Source organism: Dromiciops gliroides, chromosome 4 (genome assembly GCF_019393635.1).
Source record: "Dromiciops gliroides isolate mDroGli1 chromosome 4, mDroGli1.pri, whole genome shotgun sequence".
In the NCBI taxonomy this organism is placed as follows: domain Eukaryota; kingdom Metazoa; phylum Chordata; class Mammalia; order Microbiotheria; family Microbiotheriidae; genus Dromiciops; species Dromiciops gliroides.
The window spans coordinates 161,164,274-161,184,908 of NC_057864.1; the positions used below are offsets into that span (position 1 = coordinate 161,164,274).

General features: G+C 42.8%; 1 protein-coding gene and 2 non-coding genes across 20 annotated transcripts in view; all 3 read right to left on the bottom strand.

Annotated features, from left to right (window-relative positions):
* The window catches only part of UBAP2L (ubiquitin associated protein 2 like), a 44,981-nt gene that overhangs the window by 3,282 nt on the left and 21,064 nt on the right, over positions 1-20,635 (bottom strand). For 16 of the 18 annotated variants that reach the window (XM_044001540.1, XM_044001545.1, XM_044001544.1 and 13 more), the window contains 14 exons: positions 18,941-19,142; positions 18,116-18,393; positions 16,842-17,014; positions 15,097-15,286; positions 14,315-14,369; positions 12,680-12,854; positions 12,094-12,166; positions 8,769-8,964; positions 8,587-8,675; positions 7,518-7,571; positions 6,755-6,836; positions 5,379-5,596; positions 4,917-5,022; positions 141-208 (listed from right to left, as the gene is read on the bottom strand). In XM_044001540.1, coding sequence (XP_043857475.1) covers positions 141-208; positions 4,917-5,022; positions 5,379-5,596; positions 6,755-6,836; positions 7,518-7,571; positions 8,587-8,675; positions 8,769-8,964; positions 12,094-12,166; positions 12,680-12,854; positions 14,315-14,369; positions 15,097-15,286; positions 16,842-17,014; positions 18,116-18,393; positions 18,941-19,142 — 1,959 coding nt within the window. Of the gene's footprint in view, positions 1-140; positions 209-2,449; positions 3,197-4,916; positions 5,023-5,378; positions 5,597-6,754; positions 6,837-7,517; positions 7,572-8,586; positions 8,676-8,768; positions 8,965-12,093; positions 12,167-12,679; positions 12,855-14,314; positions 14,370-15,096; positions 15,287-16,841; positions 17,015-18,115; positions 18,394-18,940; positions 19,143-20,635 lie in introns of those variants that run through there. The other 2 variants (XM_044001549.1, XM_044001548.1) reach the window with 1 other exon arrangement.
* Positions 6,913-7,047, bottom strand: LOC122727121. The gene has a single exon (XR_006353075.1). It is a non-coding gene; the product is annotated as a small nucleolar RNA SNORA58 (small nucleolar RNA).
* LOC122727124 lies at positions 14,656-14,796 on the bottom strand. The gene has a single exon (XR_006353076.1). It is a non-coding gene; the product is annotated as a small nucleolar RNA SNORA58 (small nucleolar RNA).

The window sequence follows — 20,635 nt, forward strand, 5'->3', positions numbered from 1 at the left end:
AGAGAAGAAATGGGCCCTGATCTAAGAATTTGGGTCTCTGGACACCTAGTTCAAGGCCTACTCTGCACTGTTGTCACAACACACACCATCTCCACCAGCAGCCTCTTTCTCTACCTCTGCTGAGTGAGCTAAGGACCTACCTGAGTTTTGGAGTACACAGAACCCGAAATATCTGGCACGCCTGTATTACTGGAGGTGACTGATACACCTGAGAAAGGAAGAAATAGATAGGAGGATTAACATAACTGACTGGTACCTGAGTCAGTGGGGGTGGAAAGCAGGTTGGTAGGGGAGATGAAGGTAATGGTATCTGAGGCTCTTCCAGCTAGATCACTGCATGGGAAGCTTCAGTCCAGTCCTAAGCAATAAGAGCCCATGATACAAAGGCTCCGTAAGAATTAGTTGGGCTTGTTCCTGAGGATAGGGTATAAAGGGGACAGTACAGCTTCCAGGGAAGCCTATATCCAAACCAGAGTAACACAAACAATCTCCAGGACTCGCTGTCTCAAATCCCAACAGGAGTCAAATAGCTTTTAAAAGTTAATTTAAAATTATTTCACCCTTTCACCTTCCCATCCCAATTATGTCTACCTCAATCGGCACCAAAGCTCTATTCAAGTATCAAGGGAAGTCCTGGGCTCCAGAGCTGTGTGTCAAGGTGAATGCCAAAACATAAAAGGCCAACTCAGCCTTTATAGCTAGTCTCCCTTACCCGACCTCCATGCTCACTCAGAAGCAGTCAGTTTCAATTTACTCAGAATTTTCCCAGAGGCCTTGTGTCTGCTAGAGGTATAAATGGGGCTGGCACACACCATCACCATGTAGGCAATGGGCAAAGAACCACTGTCCACTTGGAGTAGAGACTTCAAAGGCCATTTACAGAGTCCCATCATCTTAGTTGTCAGTTTTAAGTCAGCTATCCTGTCTCACATCTTCCTTATTGATCGCTGTTTCCATCCCTCCCGATACAGTTCCAGGGTAATCCGAGAGGGATACGAGCCATTTTCTACAGTAATCAAACCACAACTGAAGATCTCTCCACCTATTATCCTTATGCATAGCTTATATGCTATCCCTTAACAATGGAGGTGCTCATTCCAGATCTAGAATCCAAGTCTTTCTTTACTTACATTCAAGCCCAACATGTCAGTTTCCAGTCAACTAAAATGGAGGCTGTATACCCAACTGAGACCTTCACAATAGAGAATGGCACATCGTAGCCAGAAAAATCCCCCCCCCATAAAAGTCCTGACCAGACCAGGTGCCAGAAGCTCCCAACTGACGTCAAATATTTCTTTATTCCTAGGGTAGCCTCCATTCTCTATCTTAAGGCACCACAGATAGGTAAGAGGGAAAAGGACAAAGAATACTGTTAGTAATGTGTTTTCTTTAGGCCTTAGGTGTTTCTCTTGGCTAAATTTGTAATGGAAGCAAAATTTCTGATTCTTAAACATGTTAAGATAGGGGCCCAATTACAAAGACCTAAACCTAAGAGGATGTGTGTAAGTGGGTGGGACTGGTGCTAGATAGGATAAAAGTAACTTTAGAAGGCAAACCAAAAGGCAACACAACAAGTTTGCTTTCACTGTTAAAGATAACTAGTTGATACTGCTTAGGAAATCAGGGGTCACAGGCATAACAGAAGGAAAGGCCAGGCTTTCCATTTGTGGATTCAGAGAAATGTGGGTCCTCTATAACACCTTGTCAACCTCTGATCAGAGGACACAGTTCCCATGATAAATATCTTTTTGAGGAGATAGGGGAGGGAAAGGAGAACCCCTCAGTCTCACAATTATTAAGTAGGGAAAGAAATTAAGGCTAATAACTCTAGGGCTCTTCACCTCAACTAAGGAATTACTCAAGATCCCCTCAAGATTACAGAAGCCCTTCTCCCCAAAGGAATAGTTATAATCACATCAGCATAGTGAGAAAGGCTGTAACAGGAGAAACAGTAAACACATTTCCCCTTCCTATGGTGAACACATATGACTCGGAAAGTTGGTCAGATTTATTATTTAAGGGTTCCAACAATCTGAAAAAGATCCACGGAAAGGTAAACAGCCAGGTTTTGGGGTAGCAAAGAACAGAAAACTGGGGAGGAGAGATTATTCAATAAATTTGACACCCTCCCTCCCAAAGAAGGGTCCAACTCCAAACCCAAAATGACTCCATAAAAAGACTGAGCGTGTGAAAGCTGGATTGGGGAGACAAGACACTGACAAAACCTTACCCACAGGCCTTTGGTTATATCCAGAATCCATGAGGACCACTAAACAGTCACATATCCTTGAATGAAAATAGGTAAGAATGCCCTACCTCTGACCAGAGAGTATTCATAAAGGGATCAAAACATGTTAGGTGGTTGCTAATAACCAAATCATATCTGAGTCAGCCTCTTGGTCTTCAAGAGGCAGGAACAGCAAGCAGTTAAGCCACTGAAAACTTTTCCCAAGCTCTGGATTCCCAGTGCCAATTCTTCTACCTCAATGCTACCCCAAACGCCTTTCCCTAGAGTAACAAAGTGAAGGATGAATGGAAAGGTGAATAGAAATTAAGCTTGGGAAATCAAGAGTTCCCTACAAATTTAACTTTCCTCAATAACCAATAGGCTGGGAATTGAAACTGCTACCCTCTTCCTGAGAACGCCACCATGTACCAAAAAGTTAAACAGTGGCTTCTCTGGCTGTGCTGGGGTTTGATTGACAAGATCATCCTTCCACCCTTCCATCCCCCATATCCACAGCACAAATATTAGCTCCTGTTGTCCAGAGAGACATGCACGGAAAGAACGCCAGAGTTAGCTAAAGAAATACCACAGTTTATTGAAGACTACAAATATTTGTTACAAGTTGAAACTACATGCCTTCCAGAAATCAAAAGCAACAGCGGGTGTGTGCATTGCGGCTTCGGAGGCACTGCACCGCTTGTACTTGAAACAGTTAAGACGGGGTCAGACACACCGAGGGGAGGGGAGGGGAGAGGGGCAGGTTCAAAAGCCCAGAAGGTATCCACCAACTCATTCCCCCAAGCCACGAAGGCCTTGGCCTCAGCTCAGCAGGCTCTCCTCAGTGGTCTGGTTTCTGAAACAAGACTTCAGTGCAAATTCACACACACACACAAAACATAGCCCCCAGCCATGGGCCAAATTAGCTCTCAGCCGTCCAGAAATGCTTGTAAGGGGGTGGATATTTTCTTCCTAAAAGGAATCAAATACATAAAAATAAATGAATTTAAGAGGTTGATGAGGAAAGGGGAATGACCAGAATCCCCTATGGGGTTGGGGGAATGGGGCTTCTGAAATGAATTGCATCAGGTCTCCAAAATCTTGGGGAGGGGGTGCTCAGGAGAAGGGGGTAGCAATGCTACCCCCACTCACCCTTGATTTTTCTGTAATCTGACAGGACCATAAAACCCCATGTTATCTTATTCTCTCAGATTTCTGACCCTGGCCCAGCCAGTATCTAAAGCTAAAGTTTTGGTGACAGGGATGAAGTCACTCCAAGGAGGGTTTTGGTTTTTTTAGGGGGAGGTGGGGCAATGAGGGTTAAGTGACTTGCCCAGGGTCACACACCTAATAAGTGTCAAGTGTCTGAGGCCGGATTTGAACTCAGGTCCTCCTGAATCCAGGGCCAGTTCTTTATCCACTGCGCCACCTATCTGCCCCCAAAGGAGGGGGTTTATAACCCTCCCCACCAAGTCACACCTCTGAGGTGCTTGGGGTAGAGACTCTGCTCAGTGAAAGGGGATAGTTGGGCTTAGAACCTGGATAAGGAGGGGCACGACGGGGCATCCCAGAAACACTCAGCCCAAATCCACAACACTAATCCAAGTCACACATTACAACTTCATGCCTCCACCCCACTAGCAGTTCCTGAGGTACCCATGTGCCCTGTCCCTGTTCTTAAAAAATCTGGGATAGTTTACCCACCTGGTGCCCACAGAGAAGGGGAGAGTACAAAAGCTGCTGCCTCCAGATTATTCTGGAGCTGAGACTGAGCTGAAGGCTCTAAGGGACTCATAAGGAGGCAACCCCCACTCCCACCAATGCAACATTCTCCTTCCCATACACAACTGAACCTGCAAAGCCGCTGAAAAGGAAGAATAAGACTGAATGGTCCTCTCCCTTGACTCAGAATCTGAGGGAGTTAGAAAATCAGTCAGGTGCCAGGCACAATGTCTCTCACCCCAACATCTACTTCAGGGACCACCACCACCACCACCGCCACCCCCACCCCAGCCCTGTAATCTTTTTTGTGGTTAAGCTCAAAAACATGAGTTGTTAAAGAGCTGTCTCCCCAGCACAGAGACATGCAACCAGGCTTCTGCAAAGAGAATGGCCATAAAACTGAAAGAACCATCGTAGATACAACTGCTTAGCCCACTGTCCCTCTAGTTCTCACTATATCACTATCTCACCCTCCACCCCTAAACTTCACTGGATGTTCCCTTATCTGAGGAATGGAAACCACAGGACAAACCTAGGCACATAAAGAGAACAGCGCCGAACCAGCCACAGTCTCCGAGGACATACTCAATCCTAGGTACAACGAACCTATCCCCTTCAAGTTTATTGATGCCACACAAATTGCCACTTGCCTCCACTGACATCATCTCAACCAAATCTCAGGTCCCTTTGCCCAGCAGCACTGCCCTACCTCTACCACCCCCCCACTACTGCCAGCCATGCTATCCCAGCAGCCAACACATGCCCTGAGCATCACCCAGCTCCAGGCAAGCGGGCACTAGAACACAATGCCAAACTTTCTTGCTGGTGCTGAACAGAGGCTGAAGGACAAGTGCCCACTGTCTACTGCCTCTCAACAGGATTCTCCAACCCTAACTGCGACCCATCCCAGACTGCCCCCACAGCCAATTCCCCTTGAACATCAAGACATCTGGGATCAAGCTGGGCTTACCAGTGTTGTATCCATGAGATCCATACCCACTTGGCTGTTGGAAAGGGGTGGCCGATGCGTTCACACTGACATTCACACCATGCTGCTTGGAAGAGGTAGGAGCGACCTGGAAGGGAGAGGGGGTGAGGCCTCAGTGACCTGAGAGGACGGCCCTGATCCTGTCCTATGGCAGTATACCCATCAGTTCGATAGGGGAACTGAGCTCAGTTAAGGAGTGTGGGGCACTCATTTTATTACCAGCTGTCAAGAACGGTCAGATGAAGGTAAATGGGGATAGGGAAGTTCAGGGCAGTGACATGTCTGTGAAAAATAATTTCTAGATGAGAACACATTCCTCATTTATTCTACATAGAAATAAATGGCCATTATCCTCCTCATCCCTCCCCACCCGCTGAGAAGGCCAGTCACACCAGAAGAGTCAGGGACCTGCCCTCTGGGGAGTGACCAAGTCAAGGTACTCACAGGGAATACAGCAGGCCCGTACTGGAAGGTGCTGGGGAGGCCCGGGACCCCTGTGTAGTACGGCAGGCTGGTGTAACTGTAGCCAGGAGGCAGCGCCGGGTTCAGGAATGTCTGCTGTGTGGTGTGGTGAGTCTGCGTCTGATTCTGCTGGGGCTGTGCCAGAGTCGTGGCCGGGGCTGGGGACGAGGCATCTCCACGGCCGAACTTTGAGAGGTCACCTGTGCCAAGAAAGACAATGTGCATCGGCCCTTCTCCTCTCACGACAATGTGGAATCACCTATTTCCTGGGGATGCCTTGTCAAAGCTGTTAAAAATTCTTCGCGGTAGAGCTGGGATAAAAACCCAGGTCCTCGGACTCTTTGCCAGATCTATGCACCCAGGGGCTTCTAAAGACCACCGTAAAGGTTTTCTCTGCTGATTTCTAGGTAACAGTGAGACAGATGCCATTCCCTCCATCAGGAATATTTGTGCTATACTTTTTCCCTTTCCCAACTACTAAATTCTGTACCTCTCTGACACTCTCAACTGTTCTGAGCACATAATAGACACTCATAAAACTACAATCATGTTCAGAAAAATGCCCTGAATGCCTACTACGTGAAGGGCACGGCAGTCAATGTGGATGGTGACAATGCAACAGCTGGCACATAGGGCCACAGCTTTCATCACCACACTGCTAATCCAGGCTCACTTTCACTACTCTGGAAATGGTCCTACCTTGGTGCCTGCTCTCTGGGCATGGGCTGGCAGGGAGTTGCCAACTAGCCATGTCTCACAGAAGCTAGCTTCCCTTTCCCCTCTGGCACATACAACACTGATGAAAGAGCTACATCTCTATGAAAGGAGGCCAGTGAAGGAAATGAAGGACAGAATCATGAAAGCTTCATTCATGCAGCCTTTCATAGCTATAGAGCACATTCTACATATTCTCTCTGGATTCTCAGCCTCATCTACAGTGGGGACGGGCTCTTCCAGATAAAAACAAACCTAGCCCAAAGAGATTAAGCAAGTTTTTCTAGATCACACACTTAATGATCATTTGGACTTCCAGGCTAACATACCAAGATAATGACAGATTCGAAAAAAAAAAAGACAGCAATGGAACTGCATGTCTAACAGGCAACAAGACAGCGACCACAAGGACAAGGAGATGAGGTAAAGATGAACTAAAGAAACTTAAGATTAGGTGAAGTCACAAGGTATTTTTTGGACACAACAGGAAAAGCTGGGAAGAAGCCACAGCAACAAGCCTTTTCCAGTAGGATCCAAAAGTTAACATCTTACGTTTGTTCCAACCCCTTCTTGCTGCTGACAAAATACCTCAAGGACAAATCCCATAAACTCTAATATCATGTCCAGCCCCATCCCAGTCCTACCAGAGTAAGGGTTGCTGGCCAGGCTACCATCCCTCCCGGTCAACGGAGTGGTAGGTGTAGGAAACGGGATGCTGTAGTAATCCTAGAAAACAGAACAAGGAGGTTGAGATTCCATACCTCAGTCCCCCATCCCAGTCATCATCCAGAGGTAGGAACAAGATTGTTAGAGTAATGCAATACAGCCAGCCACTAATAGTGCTGGCCATAGCTCACAGAAGCTCTGTTTCCTCTGGCACACACTGTCCCCACTGCTTGACTACAGGCAGAGTCAGGCAAGGTCTACGGGTATGCCCATTTAAGTTGCCCAAGTACCTACAAGGATCTTTTGTCCTGATCTATCTCCCAACCCTGCTGAAGTCCTGTCCTCAAGAGTGATGGCCAATATTATTCTCTTAAGCAAACAGATATTGCCCCCTGGATTTGTCAGGGAGAAAAAGTAAGACAACCTGAGTCCCAGGGCATTGAGGAATATCAGGCAGGGGTATCAACATGTCACACGATTTTGGTTCTTATTGCATTAAGAAATCAGTTCTCGGGGCAGCTAGGTGGCTCAGTGGATAAGCACCGGCCCTGGATTCAGGAGGACCTGAGTTCAAATCTGGCCTCAGACACTTGACACGAACTAGTTGTGTGATCCTGGGCAAGTCACTTAACCCTCATTGCCCATTAAAAAAAATTATAATTAAAAAAAATAATTTCTTCCCACCAATTCCCAGCCTCTCTGAGCACCTCCTTTTGTCATGACTCTACCCCATATACTCACCAAGGGGAATCTTGTCTGAAGCATCTGCAAGTCGTCATAACCATACACTTGTGGCTGAAAGATAAATGTATCTGTGGTAAGGGAAGGTAAATAACTAGATCCTTCCTATAACCATACTCGAATATAGTAAGGTCAGGTCAAGGGAAAAAGAGTCAAGAGAAGCCAACTCCCAGCTTCTAAAGAGAAATTCCATTCTATCCTAAACATGAAAAACTTTAGAAGGCCAGAAAAGAACATAAATTTCTTCCAATTTTAGAGGAGAGAGAGGAAAAAAAAGGTCCAAGAGGGCCTTATAATCATGATATATCCATTATATAACAGTACAATCATGACTATATTGTTAGTGGTAGAACTGGGATGGAAATCCATTCATCAATTTTTATCCACCTTTTTCAAAATCTGGCTTAAAATCTCTCTCCTAAAAAACCTAGTTAAATAACTACATACTCAGTCACTCAGTGACCCCATAGCTTTTGATCTGAGTTGGTATTAGGTTTTGGGGTTTTTTTGCATTTCCACATTAACATTCTTCAAGTTAGGAAGTTGTATAGGTGAAATCTTATGCAAAGTTTGGAGTCAACAACCCCAGCAAAGAATACTGAAAAAACAATCCCGGGGGCGGCTAGATAGCACAGTGGATAAAGCACCGGCCCTGGATTCAGGAGTACCTGAGTTCAAATCCGGGCTCAGACACTTGACACTTACTAGCTGTGTGACCCTGGGCAAGTCACTTAACCCCCATTGCCCCGCAAAAAAAATTCCCAAGTTTTACCTAAAAAGATACAGAGAAGAAAATAATTTTCTTCAGAGAAATTGATAAAGACTCCAAATTTACATTCAAACCACTAAAGAGCCATTCCAAGCATGGATGTGATAGCTTGACTAGATCTCAATTTTCTTCATGCTATAAAACCAAACTCCTTTGTTTATATCTGATTCCAACTAGCTTATTTTGAAATATTCTTATTCTAGAACCTACTGTGTAGGCAGAGTTATGAAGCAGAAGGGAAGAGAAAAGGAAAAGGCCAACTTTACTCTTCAGAGAGGGACCCCCCCAAATCCCACTTACCGGGTAGGCATGTAACAGCCCTGGAGCCATGATATATGGATTAGGCAACAACGGTGGGACCCCAGGAGGAAGATTGGGGGGAGCTTTTCCTGAAAGAGAAAGGGCATTTCTAATAAGATAAATGACCATTCCTCCTCCTCTTTACCCCAAGGAGGTACCACCCATCTCCCAAGTAGGGCTACCTGAAGTCGTGGCGACTGAGCTTCTGGTTGAGGCGGTGACGGTGGAGTTACTACCCAGGCTGAGGCCTAGACTACTGCCACTATTTAGGCTGGATGAGACGCTGACCACAGGGGGAGGCGCCGAGACTGTGCTGGATGCAGTAGAGAAAGTGCTGGAGGAAGAATGGAGACTCGCCTCACTTTCAACGCTTGTGTGCTACAAACAAAACAAAACAAGATGGGGAGGCAGAAGGGAACAGAAGTTGGCACATTAGGTAAGAAGTCCAATACCCACCTACTAAGCAAACAATTAACTCATCTGGATCAGAAGAGTTGGGAGATCACAAGAATACCCTATGCCAATATAGTGGGAAGAATATAACCCTTCAGCTAACGAGGTCTGAAAATCAGTTTCTCAAATCCAGAACCATTGTAGCTAAGTTGTGTTACTCCAAAAAAACAGAGAGGAAACTTAACAACCAATACGGAAACTTCATGCAAGACATGTTTAGAGCTATGCTAATAATGTGGGAACAAGCAAAGCTGAGACTAAAGATATCATTCCTGATAACCTGATGACAGAGGATGTCATAACGTTAGGCAATCATAGCATCATGGCTTCCCTTTTGTTCCTTTCCCCTCTATCAGAGACCATGGAGTAGGGGAAAAAAAGAATTCTCTCTCCCTCTCCCCCATCCCCCTCCCCTCTCTACATATATAGCTTTAAGCTTCTAAATATCATTATAATCTCAATTTGAAGATAAAGTGAAAAGAGTGTAAAAGGACTTAGCCTAAGTCCACACACAGTAAGACAGCCAACAGGAATTTGAATTCAGATCTTCTGACCTCCAAATTGTTCCTGCTTTCATTATACCACAATCTAAGCCAGAGATCTGCAAGGTTGCTTTTGCCCAAGTAATAAACCTCCACCAGACAAAGACTAATAGATGAGAGTATGGCACTCATAAAACATCTCTCATATCCAAGACAATTCTGGGACACAAAGTGCTGGATTATTCCACCACATGGAAAAGAGTTGTCATCAGGTCAGAAATGAAGTACCCATTCAAATACAAGGACAACTGGGAACTCCATAAAAAATGAGCACATTTAATAGAAAGACCATAGATTTTGGAAATCAGAAAATCTGAGTTCAAATTTAAGTATGAAGGGCTGTCACATGGAGGGAGATTAGGTTTGTTGTGGCCTCAGATGGCAGAACTAGGTGGGTATTACAAAGTACCAAATTTATAATTATTTTCAGGAAAAACTTCCAAACAATTAGAGCTACCAGTAAGTGAAAAATGCTGCCTTGAGAAGAGCTAGATCTCCTCTCCTTTAATGTCTTCAAGCTGAAGCCAAACAACTCCCAGTCAGCTGTGCTGTGGTGGGGATTCCTTTAGAATATGAATTAGACAAGATACCTGCTAGGTCCCTTCCAATTTTCAAATTCATATTCTCTGAAATCCTAACTGTTCAACCAATATGACCGTGGGCAATTTCCTTAACCACTTTGGAACTACCCTTATCTACAAAACGAGGAGGTTGGGTTGGAGGATGTCGCTTCCAACTCTATAATATACTACAATATTATAGACCTACGATCTCAAGGTATAGGAGAAATACCTTCATAATCATAAAAATGGTAAAGGGATCTTAAAGCCCAGTATTTTAAATTAGTCAGTCAATAAACATTTATTAAGCACGTACTACGTGCTGATCGCAGAACAAGAAGCAAAAGACAGTTCCTGCCCTGGAGAAGCTGACTATTTAGGGTGTTTTGTAGACTCCCAATAAATTCAAATTCTAACTACAATCCCTAGCAAATTTGGCCTAGTGAATGTTCACGTTGTACAGTGACAAAAAGGTGAATAGGAATCAGGTCAGGTCTGCTATTAGGCAGCTCAATTAACCTCAGTCTAGTAGGTAGGCTAAGCTGAGTTCCAGAATAGACTGGAAAAAGATATTTGAAAGGCAAGCCTGAAATGCCTATTGAAATCCTCTTTAGGAAACCTGAGGATCCTAAAAGTTCAGCCTCACAGTGCAAAATGGGGTCCTATTAAAATCACTGCCTTTATTGGTATTCCTGGGCAAAGCCACCTTTGATGAAATGCCTCAAAACAACTGCTGAGTTTCTGCTGTCAAAAGTTCCAAGTCTGGCTTCTATTTTAGTAGTTCAGACAAGATATAATGCATGTGCCAAGCCAAGAGAAAAGGAAGCCATTATACAATGGCTAGGAACCACTTGAGGCTGTAATGAGTCACAAGGTCTGTAAATCTGAATCTATGACCTTATGACAAACTCTCATGACCTCAAACAACTCTCTAAGTTGAAGAAAAAGAATCAATCTGCGTTGGTAAAGGGCATTCCCTACATCAATAAAATCATGGGTTCAGTCCAAAAACTTGGAACTTTCAGGAGCTATCCAAAGTTGTTAGAGAACAACTCTACTACAATGGCGAGGTAACAGAATAGATAGAGAATTTGGCCTGAAGCCAGGAAGAATCACCTTGATGGGTTCAAATCTGGCCTCAGACACTTAAGTTATGTGGGCCTAGGCAAGTCATTTCACCCTGTGTACCTCACTTTCCTCCTTTGTAAAATGAGCCAGATAAGTTAATGGCAAACCACTCCAGTATCTTTGTCAAGAAAACCCCAAACGGGGTCAGGAGGAGTCAGACATCACAGTGATGTACATATGCTTACTGCTGAGGTTCAAATGATTGGTGTGCCACTCAATTACCATAAGGTTCTATTCTCTCACCCCTCACTTCACTTGCCACCAACCTGTCATCTCTTTTTTTTTTTTTTTCGGGGCAATGGGGGTTAAGTGACTTGCCCAGGGTCACACAGCTAGTAAGTGTCAAGTGTCTGAGGCCGGATTTGAACTCAGGAACTCCTGAATCCAGGGTCGGTGCTTTATCCACTGCGCCACCTAGCCGCCCTCTCACCCTGTCATCTCTATCCTCTTATAGTCTCATTCTCATCGTAATCTCCTGAGCCTTAAGAAAATGTATATGTCTGTTACCCTAAAGAAATCTTTTAAAATCAAGACATCTGGAAAGCAGATGTGGGGCTAACTGGTCCCATTTAGTTCAACATATACTGACTGAGTGCCTATATTGGATAAAGTATACATTTTTACACACACACCCCCCAAATTCATCTCAAGTCTTGGTGTTTTGTTTTGGGGTTGGGGGTTTTTTGCCATTTTTATTTTACAGGAGTTAAGTGACTTGACACAAGGTCACAAAATAAGTGAGTAGGAGTGGGGAATGAAGAGTTTCCTGCTAACAGGGAGTAAATGTAAGGAAGTCTTGCTCCCTAGCTGCAAGTTATACTCACCAAAAGAGTTGATGTTGAAGTGCGCCCAGAAGATGATGATGATGAAAGTGTATTCTGTTGGGTAGATAATGTGCTAGAGAGATAAAGACAAAGTGTTTGCAGCCAAAGAACCTCAACCATCTATTTCTTCTTGGGATGCTAAATCAGACAAGGAGTAATAGGCAAAAAACGGGGGGAGGGGGGGGAGAAGAAGGTGCCCACACCAGGACCAGAGGGTCATCAATCATTCTATTTGAAGTGATCAGTAAAACAAGTGACTGCTGGAAAATGAAAGAAACTCCTTTTTGCCTCCAAAGTTAAATCATCTGATTAGCAAAGCCAGGGCTATAGTAACCACTGCTGCTAATAATAACAACAGTAACAATCACTGATTTACAGAATTTTTAAATTTACAAAATTTTTTATATAAACTATTTCATTTGAGCTTAACAAGATCACTGAGCTAGCAGTTATCTGAGGTGGTATCTGCAAAACTGTTCCTTACTTCAAGTCAAGTATTCCATATGTCACCCAGGTAGACCTTCTGTTGAGTGTCAGCAAGGACCCCAGAGGGCTACAATGACCAGTAGTATCCCCATTCACTCACCTGCTGTGTTGAGTGGTGGTAGTATTTGGAAGCTCCTCACTGTGGCTCAAGCCACCCAATGCAGATGAGTGTTGATTGGCTGTGGTCAGCAAGGAAGCTGCAGATACTGTGTCATTGAGAGGGGGGATGCTGGGAGCAGAGGGTGAATCAGATTTCACCGCAGGGCCAGTAGCACCTAAGAAGAAAGAGGAGAGGAAAGGAAAATTACAATTTTAGAAGACTTGTAGGATAAGGGAGGGAAAGAGTAAAGATGTGACTACTATTCAAAGCTGTCTCAACTGTAAGCAAGTAAAATGATTAATAACAGTCCACTCTGATTTCTATAGAACCTATTTTCTTTTAAGACTCCAAATATTTGAAGTTATTATCTGCATATCATTTTAAGGAGGAGCAAATCACACCTCCATTACAAATGAAGAAACTGAGGCAAAGTGATATTTAGGACTTGTGCCAAGATCAATATATCAGAATAGAGGTTAAGACTATAACTCTTCCTTATCATTGGCTCAGAATTCTTTTCAGTAGATTATATTATTATCCAATGCAATGGTTTGAAGACATTTTACAACAGAAGAACCTTTCACTTTAAACAAGACTTACATAGAACCCTTCCAGTAAAAATTTAAAAATATTTGTAAACATCTACCACTATTACCAAATGATGTTGATTTTTTTTTCCAGGGCAATGAGGGTTAAGTGACTTGCCCAGAGTCACACAGCTAGTTAAGTGTCAAGTGTCTGAGGCTGGATTTGAACTCAGGTACTCCTGAATCCAAGGCCAGTGCTTTACCCACTGAGGCACCTAGCTGCCCCCTGATGTTGATTTTTAAAAACAACTTTAGTGCAAAGGGTATAAAGCCTTTACCTAATTGTGTTTTGTAAATGAGAATATTGGATGGAGAGTTAAACAAAAATTTAGGATGGGGAAGATAGAGATTGTTTTGATTTGTCACTTTTCCACTTTGAAAGAGTTCCACATTTTTTAATTCAATTTCTTGATCAACAAATGCCTTTACAATTTTGCCAGAGATATTTTTTAAAATTTTGAATCAATACAGTGTGTCACAATCACCAAAAGTACAAATTGAAAATAGCTATTGTCATACTGTATTTCTTGTATATCTGGTGGGTTTATAGATGTTTGTTTTTATTGTTCCATCTTAGTTAACATTTTCACTTATTCCTTCAAATTATTTGATCTTGTCTAATTATTGGCATTTTTTTTTTTTGCAAAGCATAGTTTAAATAAACATTAATGGAAATAAATTCTGATTCTTTTAAGTTCCTTCTGCTAAAGCCAACAATCAAATGATTTTGTATCATATTGGATATGCTTAAAGACTGATTCTAAATGAACAAGAAACCATATCCTTTTGATCCCATTGTTCTTCACCTCTATCTAATGGATTTCTGTAATTACAGAGCATACATATATTGTACACAACTGACAAAGAGCAAAGCAGATGGGCTGTCTGATTTGCTGTGTCTGCCTACCGATATTAACTTTCTTTTTCACAGACATCCTTCTAATAGCTTTGTAGAATCCAGTTTGAGAAATGCTGATTATACAGATACTAGAACAGAGGTTAAAGAACAAAACACCATTAGTTAGACAGAAAACTGGGGAACACTCACCTTCAACAGATTGTGTGGTCTGTAACTGTGTGGCCTGCACGGAGCTGAAGCCATTCTGGAGCAAGAAATAGATAGACCTGAGTGAGGGGGGCACATTAACATTTGCCCAGGCTTAGCCTCCACCAGCAAGCCTTCTCTTTCAGAATTCAGAGGAAATTTATAGGTTAATCAAAGGATTAATATTCCCCATACCCAAACAAAGGAATCTGTGGGAGTCTTAGAGGGGAAGATGTGCATTAGGGGATAGAAGGTGATGATCCCCAATCTACTAAGGAAACCCAGAGCCCTAAAAAGATGCTGGAAAGACTCACAAACCCAGACCAGTGATACTTAGGGGGAATGTCTATGGAAGTAATGCAGTTCAGCCAAGCCATTAATTTGGCAGCCTGTAGATCTGGCAGTCACTCCACATTTCCTCTTGCATACACTGTCCCCCTCAACTGGCCACGAGGCAAAGCCAGATGAGGTCTACTGGTATGCACCTAGCACTCTAGCAATCAGATATCCCAATGAGATGGGGCAGGCACTGGACTAGACACAAACCCTGCTCCATCAGCTGGGATCTTTACATTTATTCCTCCAGGGAGAATGTTTCTTTGGTGCCAAGAGAACAGTCAGCTGGGCTTGGCCCAATCGCAGCAATGTGCTCTCCTTTCCTGCTTCTGCCCAGGTGCTCCCCAAGGACCCTCTGCAGCATTTGTAGCAAAGTGAAATGTTGAACCGTAAGGGATTTTGTCCCCTTGTTCTCCCAACCACCTCCCAGGGCCTGCTAAACAACCTACCTTTGCCTGAGTCAGGTCCTTCTGGGGAGACGAGGAGATGGAGTTGGGGTACCGCCGAGTCTGTGTGGATCTCTGTTCATAGAGCGGGCCCTGAGCACTATTTTGGGAGGTATAGGTTGTCGACTGAATTGGGCCGCTCTGGTAGCCAGACTCCTGACTCTGGTTGGATGAAATTGTGGATGAAGACTCACTAGGTAGGATGAACAGAAAAACACACAATCATGTGGGGAATAGGTCAAGTTTACTAATAGACCAAGGTTGTCAGGAAGGGCCCTACTAAGCTGCAGGGTTAACACAGTCACCCTACAGAAATCCTACAACACCAAGTTACCAAATCTAAATCTCCACCACTTCCTCCTAGCAACCACCAGAATACAACAGATGCCCATAATATCAGTAGCACAGGCAACAATATAGTTCAGAAAACCTGAATGCCAACTTTGATTAGAAGACAAAAATGATTCATCAAATGTAAAACTAAGTAGGAAGGACCTTGGATGTCAAGAGTCCAAACTCCAAATCCACATAGGAACCTCTACAACATTCAACACTGTATTTGTAATAGGTAGCATTTATACAGCACTTTGTGGCTTGCAAAGCTACACATATTATCTTATTTGATATTTATAACCACATAACATAGGTTCTATTATTATCCTTATTTTACAAATGAGGAAACTGAGGCTGACTTGTCCAGGCTCATACAGATAGCTATGATTTAAACTTAGGAAGATGTGAGTTTAAATCCATTCTATCAAGTGACACCAACCTACAAAGTACGATGCCAGTATTATGAATTCCCTGACAAGTAGTGATCCAGCTAAAATTTACCTCCCTTTTAGACCCATTTGGTCCTAGTTCTGTGAAGCAGCAGCACTTTCGATATCAAACCACTTCCTGTTCTCCCAATAGCTAAGTAACCAGAAGAGACGAACTACATTTTGCCTCTTTGTACCTTGAAAAGATAAGCTATTCCAGATCTTTTGTTTTCTTCCATTTTAGGAGAAAAGAAAAACCCATAAAGAAGAATCTGAATGGGAATAATGCTATCAATTTGGGTACCCCAATGAACATTTACATTTTGAGTCCTAAGCAGTGGATTCATCTTCTATTATTCAACTTAAGCAAATTTAACTTCAGGACAACTTTCTGGGGACTCCATTAATTCAACAAACATTTACTAATGTAATTGCACTAAGCAGCTGTTACAAATATCTCATTTGGTCCTCACAGCAACCCTGCAAGGTAGGTGCTGTTATTACCTACATTTTATTGCAGTTGAGGAAAATGAGGCAAACAAAGGTTAAGGGACTTGCCCAGGGTCACACAGAAAGTAAGTGTCTTGAGTATGGATTTGAACTCAGATCTTCATGAATCCAGATCCAGGGTTCTATCCCTTGTACCACCAGCTGCCTCCAAAAAGCCAATGACAATTTTCAGGTGTACTGAAGCCGACACTTAACACATCATCTGCATTAAGTCTGAGGAGTTAGCAGAGGAGTCAAAAAAGCATATATTACTACTCCTTTAAAGGAAATGACAGATAACACTCACAGTGTTGATTTAAGGCACCATTAAACACAAGAATATCTACAATGAAAATACAATTTTCTTTAAGATCTGAAAGAAAATCTACCTTCCATTTCTCCTCCCCTATCTGAAACAGATTTTAGCTAGTTTGGGATCAACAGTCTCAAAACGACATGAACCTAAACCACACGGCAGCAGGCAGCTCTAACTTGTACCTTGCAGTGCTGGTATAGAGACTGCTTGGAGTCTGACTGGAGGAGGCGCTCGTGGTAGGAGTGGACTCATACTCTGAGAGGACAGGCTCTGACCCAAACTGTAATGCCCCAAACTGCAGGTTTAGCCCTGAGATATCCGCTGAGCCAGGCATCTCCACTGCCAGAGCAGGAATCTGCAGAAAGGAGACACAGAAAGGAAGGTGAGTTTTGATGAAACCTTTTAACAGGTTCATAAAGTTATGCTACTCTATAACTTTTGAAGATTTCACCGTCACATAATACTAAATTAAGGTAGATATATAGCTGTAATTGGTCAAGTGATTCTGGAAAATATTTTGGAACTGATAATCGAATGATTAACAAATATCCCATACCCTTTCATTCAAAGATAGGGATGAAGATAATAAGAGGAAACACATATATGTAACTCTTTAAAATTTAAAAAGGACATTACACATGCTCTCATTTGATCCTAACCACAATCCTGTGAGTTGATGCTATTATTAACCCCATGTTTCAAGATGAGGAAATTGAGGCTTCCAGAGAGTAAATTATTTGCCCAAGCACTGAGACCAGATCTGAACTCAAATCTTATCGATTCTTTATTCCAAAGCTCTTTTCACTACACCCCCAGGTAGCTCTCCACAAACCAAAATATTTATATCAGCACCTTTCATATTATCAAAAAACTGGAATCAAATTAAATACTTATCAATCCGGGAATGGCCAAATAAAGTGTGGTACACAAATATAATGAAGTATTACTGCGTTGTTAATAAGCGATAAATATGAAGAATACTGACAATTTGGGGAAGCCTTATAGGAAGTAATACAAAATTAAATAAACAGAATCAAGAAAAAATATATGCAAAAGGATTATAATATTGTAAATGGAAAAAATCCTAAGTGAATGCTGGGATATGATAATAACCAAGCCTGGTTCCAAAGAAGATAAAAGAATGCTCTTCCCCCTCTTCACAAAGTTAGAGAGACCATGGCTCTCTCGGAATTTGTTGATGTGTTGAGAATTCTGCTGAAGTGTTTTTCTTTTCTTAGTTATGAAGAATGACTTTCTGGGAAAGGAAGGTGGGAGGGACGGAAGATGCATTGGGAAATGAAGGTAATGTTAAAAAAACTGGTAAAATTTTAAATAAAGGCAACAAGTTAGGGATGTAACTAACTCCCCTACAACCTTGAAGACCATTTGCCTTAAATTAGTGCCTATCTCTATATTGAGTAGCCCTCATAAAACTATGCCAGGTCCCACCAGGTACCTTTGAAGTCAAGGAAGCCTTTTTCTTTTGCTGCTTCAGTTTCTGCTGAGCCGGCTGGGGACTGGAGGACTGGTTGTCTGAAGACCCCGGGGACATCTGCGGAGCTGAAGTGGACTTGCTCGGCAATGGAGAGGAAGGGGCCGGAGGTGCAGCTGTGGAGGTGGTCACTGCAGGTGGCTTTTCCTGCAGGAATACCTCCATCATGGCTGAAGATGGGGTGAAGGCCTGGCGCTTTGTGAATGGGCTGTGGACTGCTGAATCTGTTGGGTTCTTCAAATCTGTTGGAGAAAAATAGATGTCTGTTTATCAGACAAAACAAAAGGTGCACAACAAACTCCTTAGAAAACTCTGGTCCAAAGTCCTAGACTGTGCCTAAGGGGTATCAGCACTCTCTCAATGCAGACCCAAGAGGCGCCAGCTTCATTCTGATTGGCACCAACATTCTGGGGCAGAGATAGAAAACAAAGAAGCTCCTTGGAGCTGACTCTTTGGTCAAATCATAAAGAACCCTACCCCTGGTTCTGAAGTCTCCAAAGCTGGAAATATCTGCTTTTCACAATCAACCCAGGTGAATCAGAAGAAGCTGTGAAATCACAGGGCCTCCAGACCAGGATATAGGAACCCATTCAATCAGATGAAGATTTATAGTCTCCAATTCCTGAGATTCCCCAACTTGAGCCTGGGCTCAGTCTATCCAGCTAGGGAAAGCTAATGTGGGAAATGAGTCATTTGGCTGCCCCCTTCATCACCCCACCATACATCTCTACCTACCCACTGGCAGCAACATTCCAACAGTAAGGACTAAAACCTCCTGTCTTCCCTTACCATACTGCACCAGCGATGGGGATTGTGTTGTAGAGCCCATGTCCCAAGAGGAAGTGGTGGTGCTCCCACCCGACTGAGAGTGCTGAGCTGCCAACTGGGCCAAAGCCTGGGCTGTCTTGAACTGCTCCAAGAATTGGGAGCCTGTGGTGCTACCACCTTTAGCTTCGCCGACATCACCAAACCCCTTTCCTAGCATGCTCACCTGCAGATCAAGACAGAATCACAGAATTTCACTAAGGAATTCACATGGAATTACTAGCTTAGAGTGACATAGGCCAGATGTGTCAAGCCTATATCAAACCTTCATACCTCCTGCAAGGGGAAAATGTCAATGGCTGTTTTTATAAAACAACCAATTTGATTATCCATGACAATGAGGGACAAGAAAACCACAAATAACTGAAATAAAGATAACCCAAAATATCATTTTAGCCAATAATGCAAAACTCATTTCTGCTTCTAGCTTTTCCACAAGAAGCCAAAAGGACAATTTGGGAGTTTCTCCTCTCTGCCCATAAGTAGAAGAGATGAAAAGATGAAGTCAGAAGGCTTTCATTAACCCTACGCTGGATAAGTCAAATCTTATGGTTTCAGTAAGAGATTATCAGGTTTATGCCTTATCTGAGTTTTAAAAACAAAAGATGATAGAGTCCAAATCCTATCAGCTTATACTTCAAAGTTTATTGTTGCCATCTCACCAATCTGTGGATGAAAGAACTAGTGTATTGATTATGCCCAGATAGAGCTGCCTCCAACCCATTCCAGATAACCAAGTTGTCCTATTTGTTCTAGAAGATCTCCAAGGAAGGAAATTTATCCCAATCTTCCTTTAGCACTTATTCACCACATAATAATGCCAGCAGTCTTCCCCATACCTAGAATTTATCAGACTGTAGAGCTCAGGCACAATTTCTCTTATTCTATCTCAATCTCTACCAGAAATAGCAAGAAAATAAATTATAGGAATTCTAGTCAAAATTAAGGGACCACAGGAGACAATCTCCTATCTCTAGTGAGTTATGAAGAACTCATCTAGTACAAGTTACTAGGCAAATACTTCATAATATTTTATTATCTGACATACCACATCAAATGAAAATACTAGACTTACATTTAAGCCCCTCACCATATGAGGTCCTGGTGGAAATATAAAATTTAAATAAAATAATAATAGATAATAAGATCAGAGTTTGAGAGCTGGAATGGATCTAGTTTAAGTCCCTCATTTTATAGATGAAGAAAATAGGTTTGGACGACTGAAGCAAGTTGCCCCAGGTCAAACAGATAGTAAGAAGCAATGCCAGGATTTCAACTTAGATCCTCTCACTCCAGATCCAACACTCATACTATACCACACGTTGACCTCTGGGAGTTGATAATCCACTTATGAACTAAACTTATGGTTCTTCTCTCTAGGAGGCTATGCAGCATGAAGTAATAGGTAGAAACATTTCATAACCTGAACAAGGGAGGGAAGCAAGCAAAATATTCTTAACCTAACACAAAACATGTATGAAGTTGAGGTTGTAGTAATGGAAAATATCATAGATTCAGATCATTAGGAATTTCTCTAGCACGGTATCTTTGATAACAAGAAACCTAAGCCCGTTAGGATCATGTAAAACAGTCTTGATTCCAGATACAGCAGAGCTCAGGGTTCAACTGCATTTCACAGCTCTACTCGGTCCAAGGCTT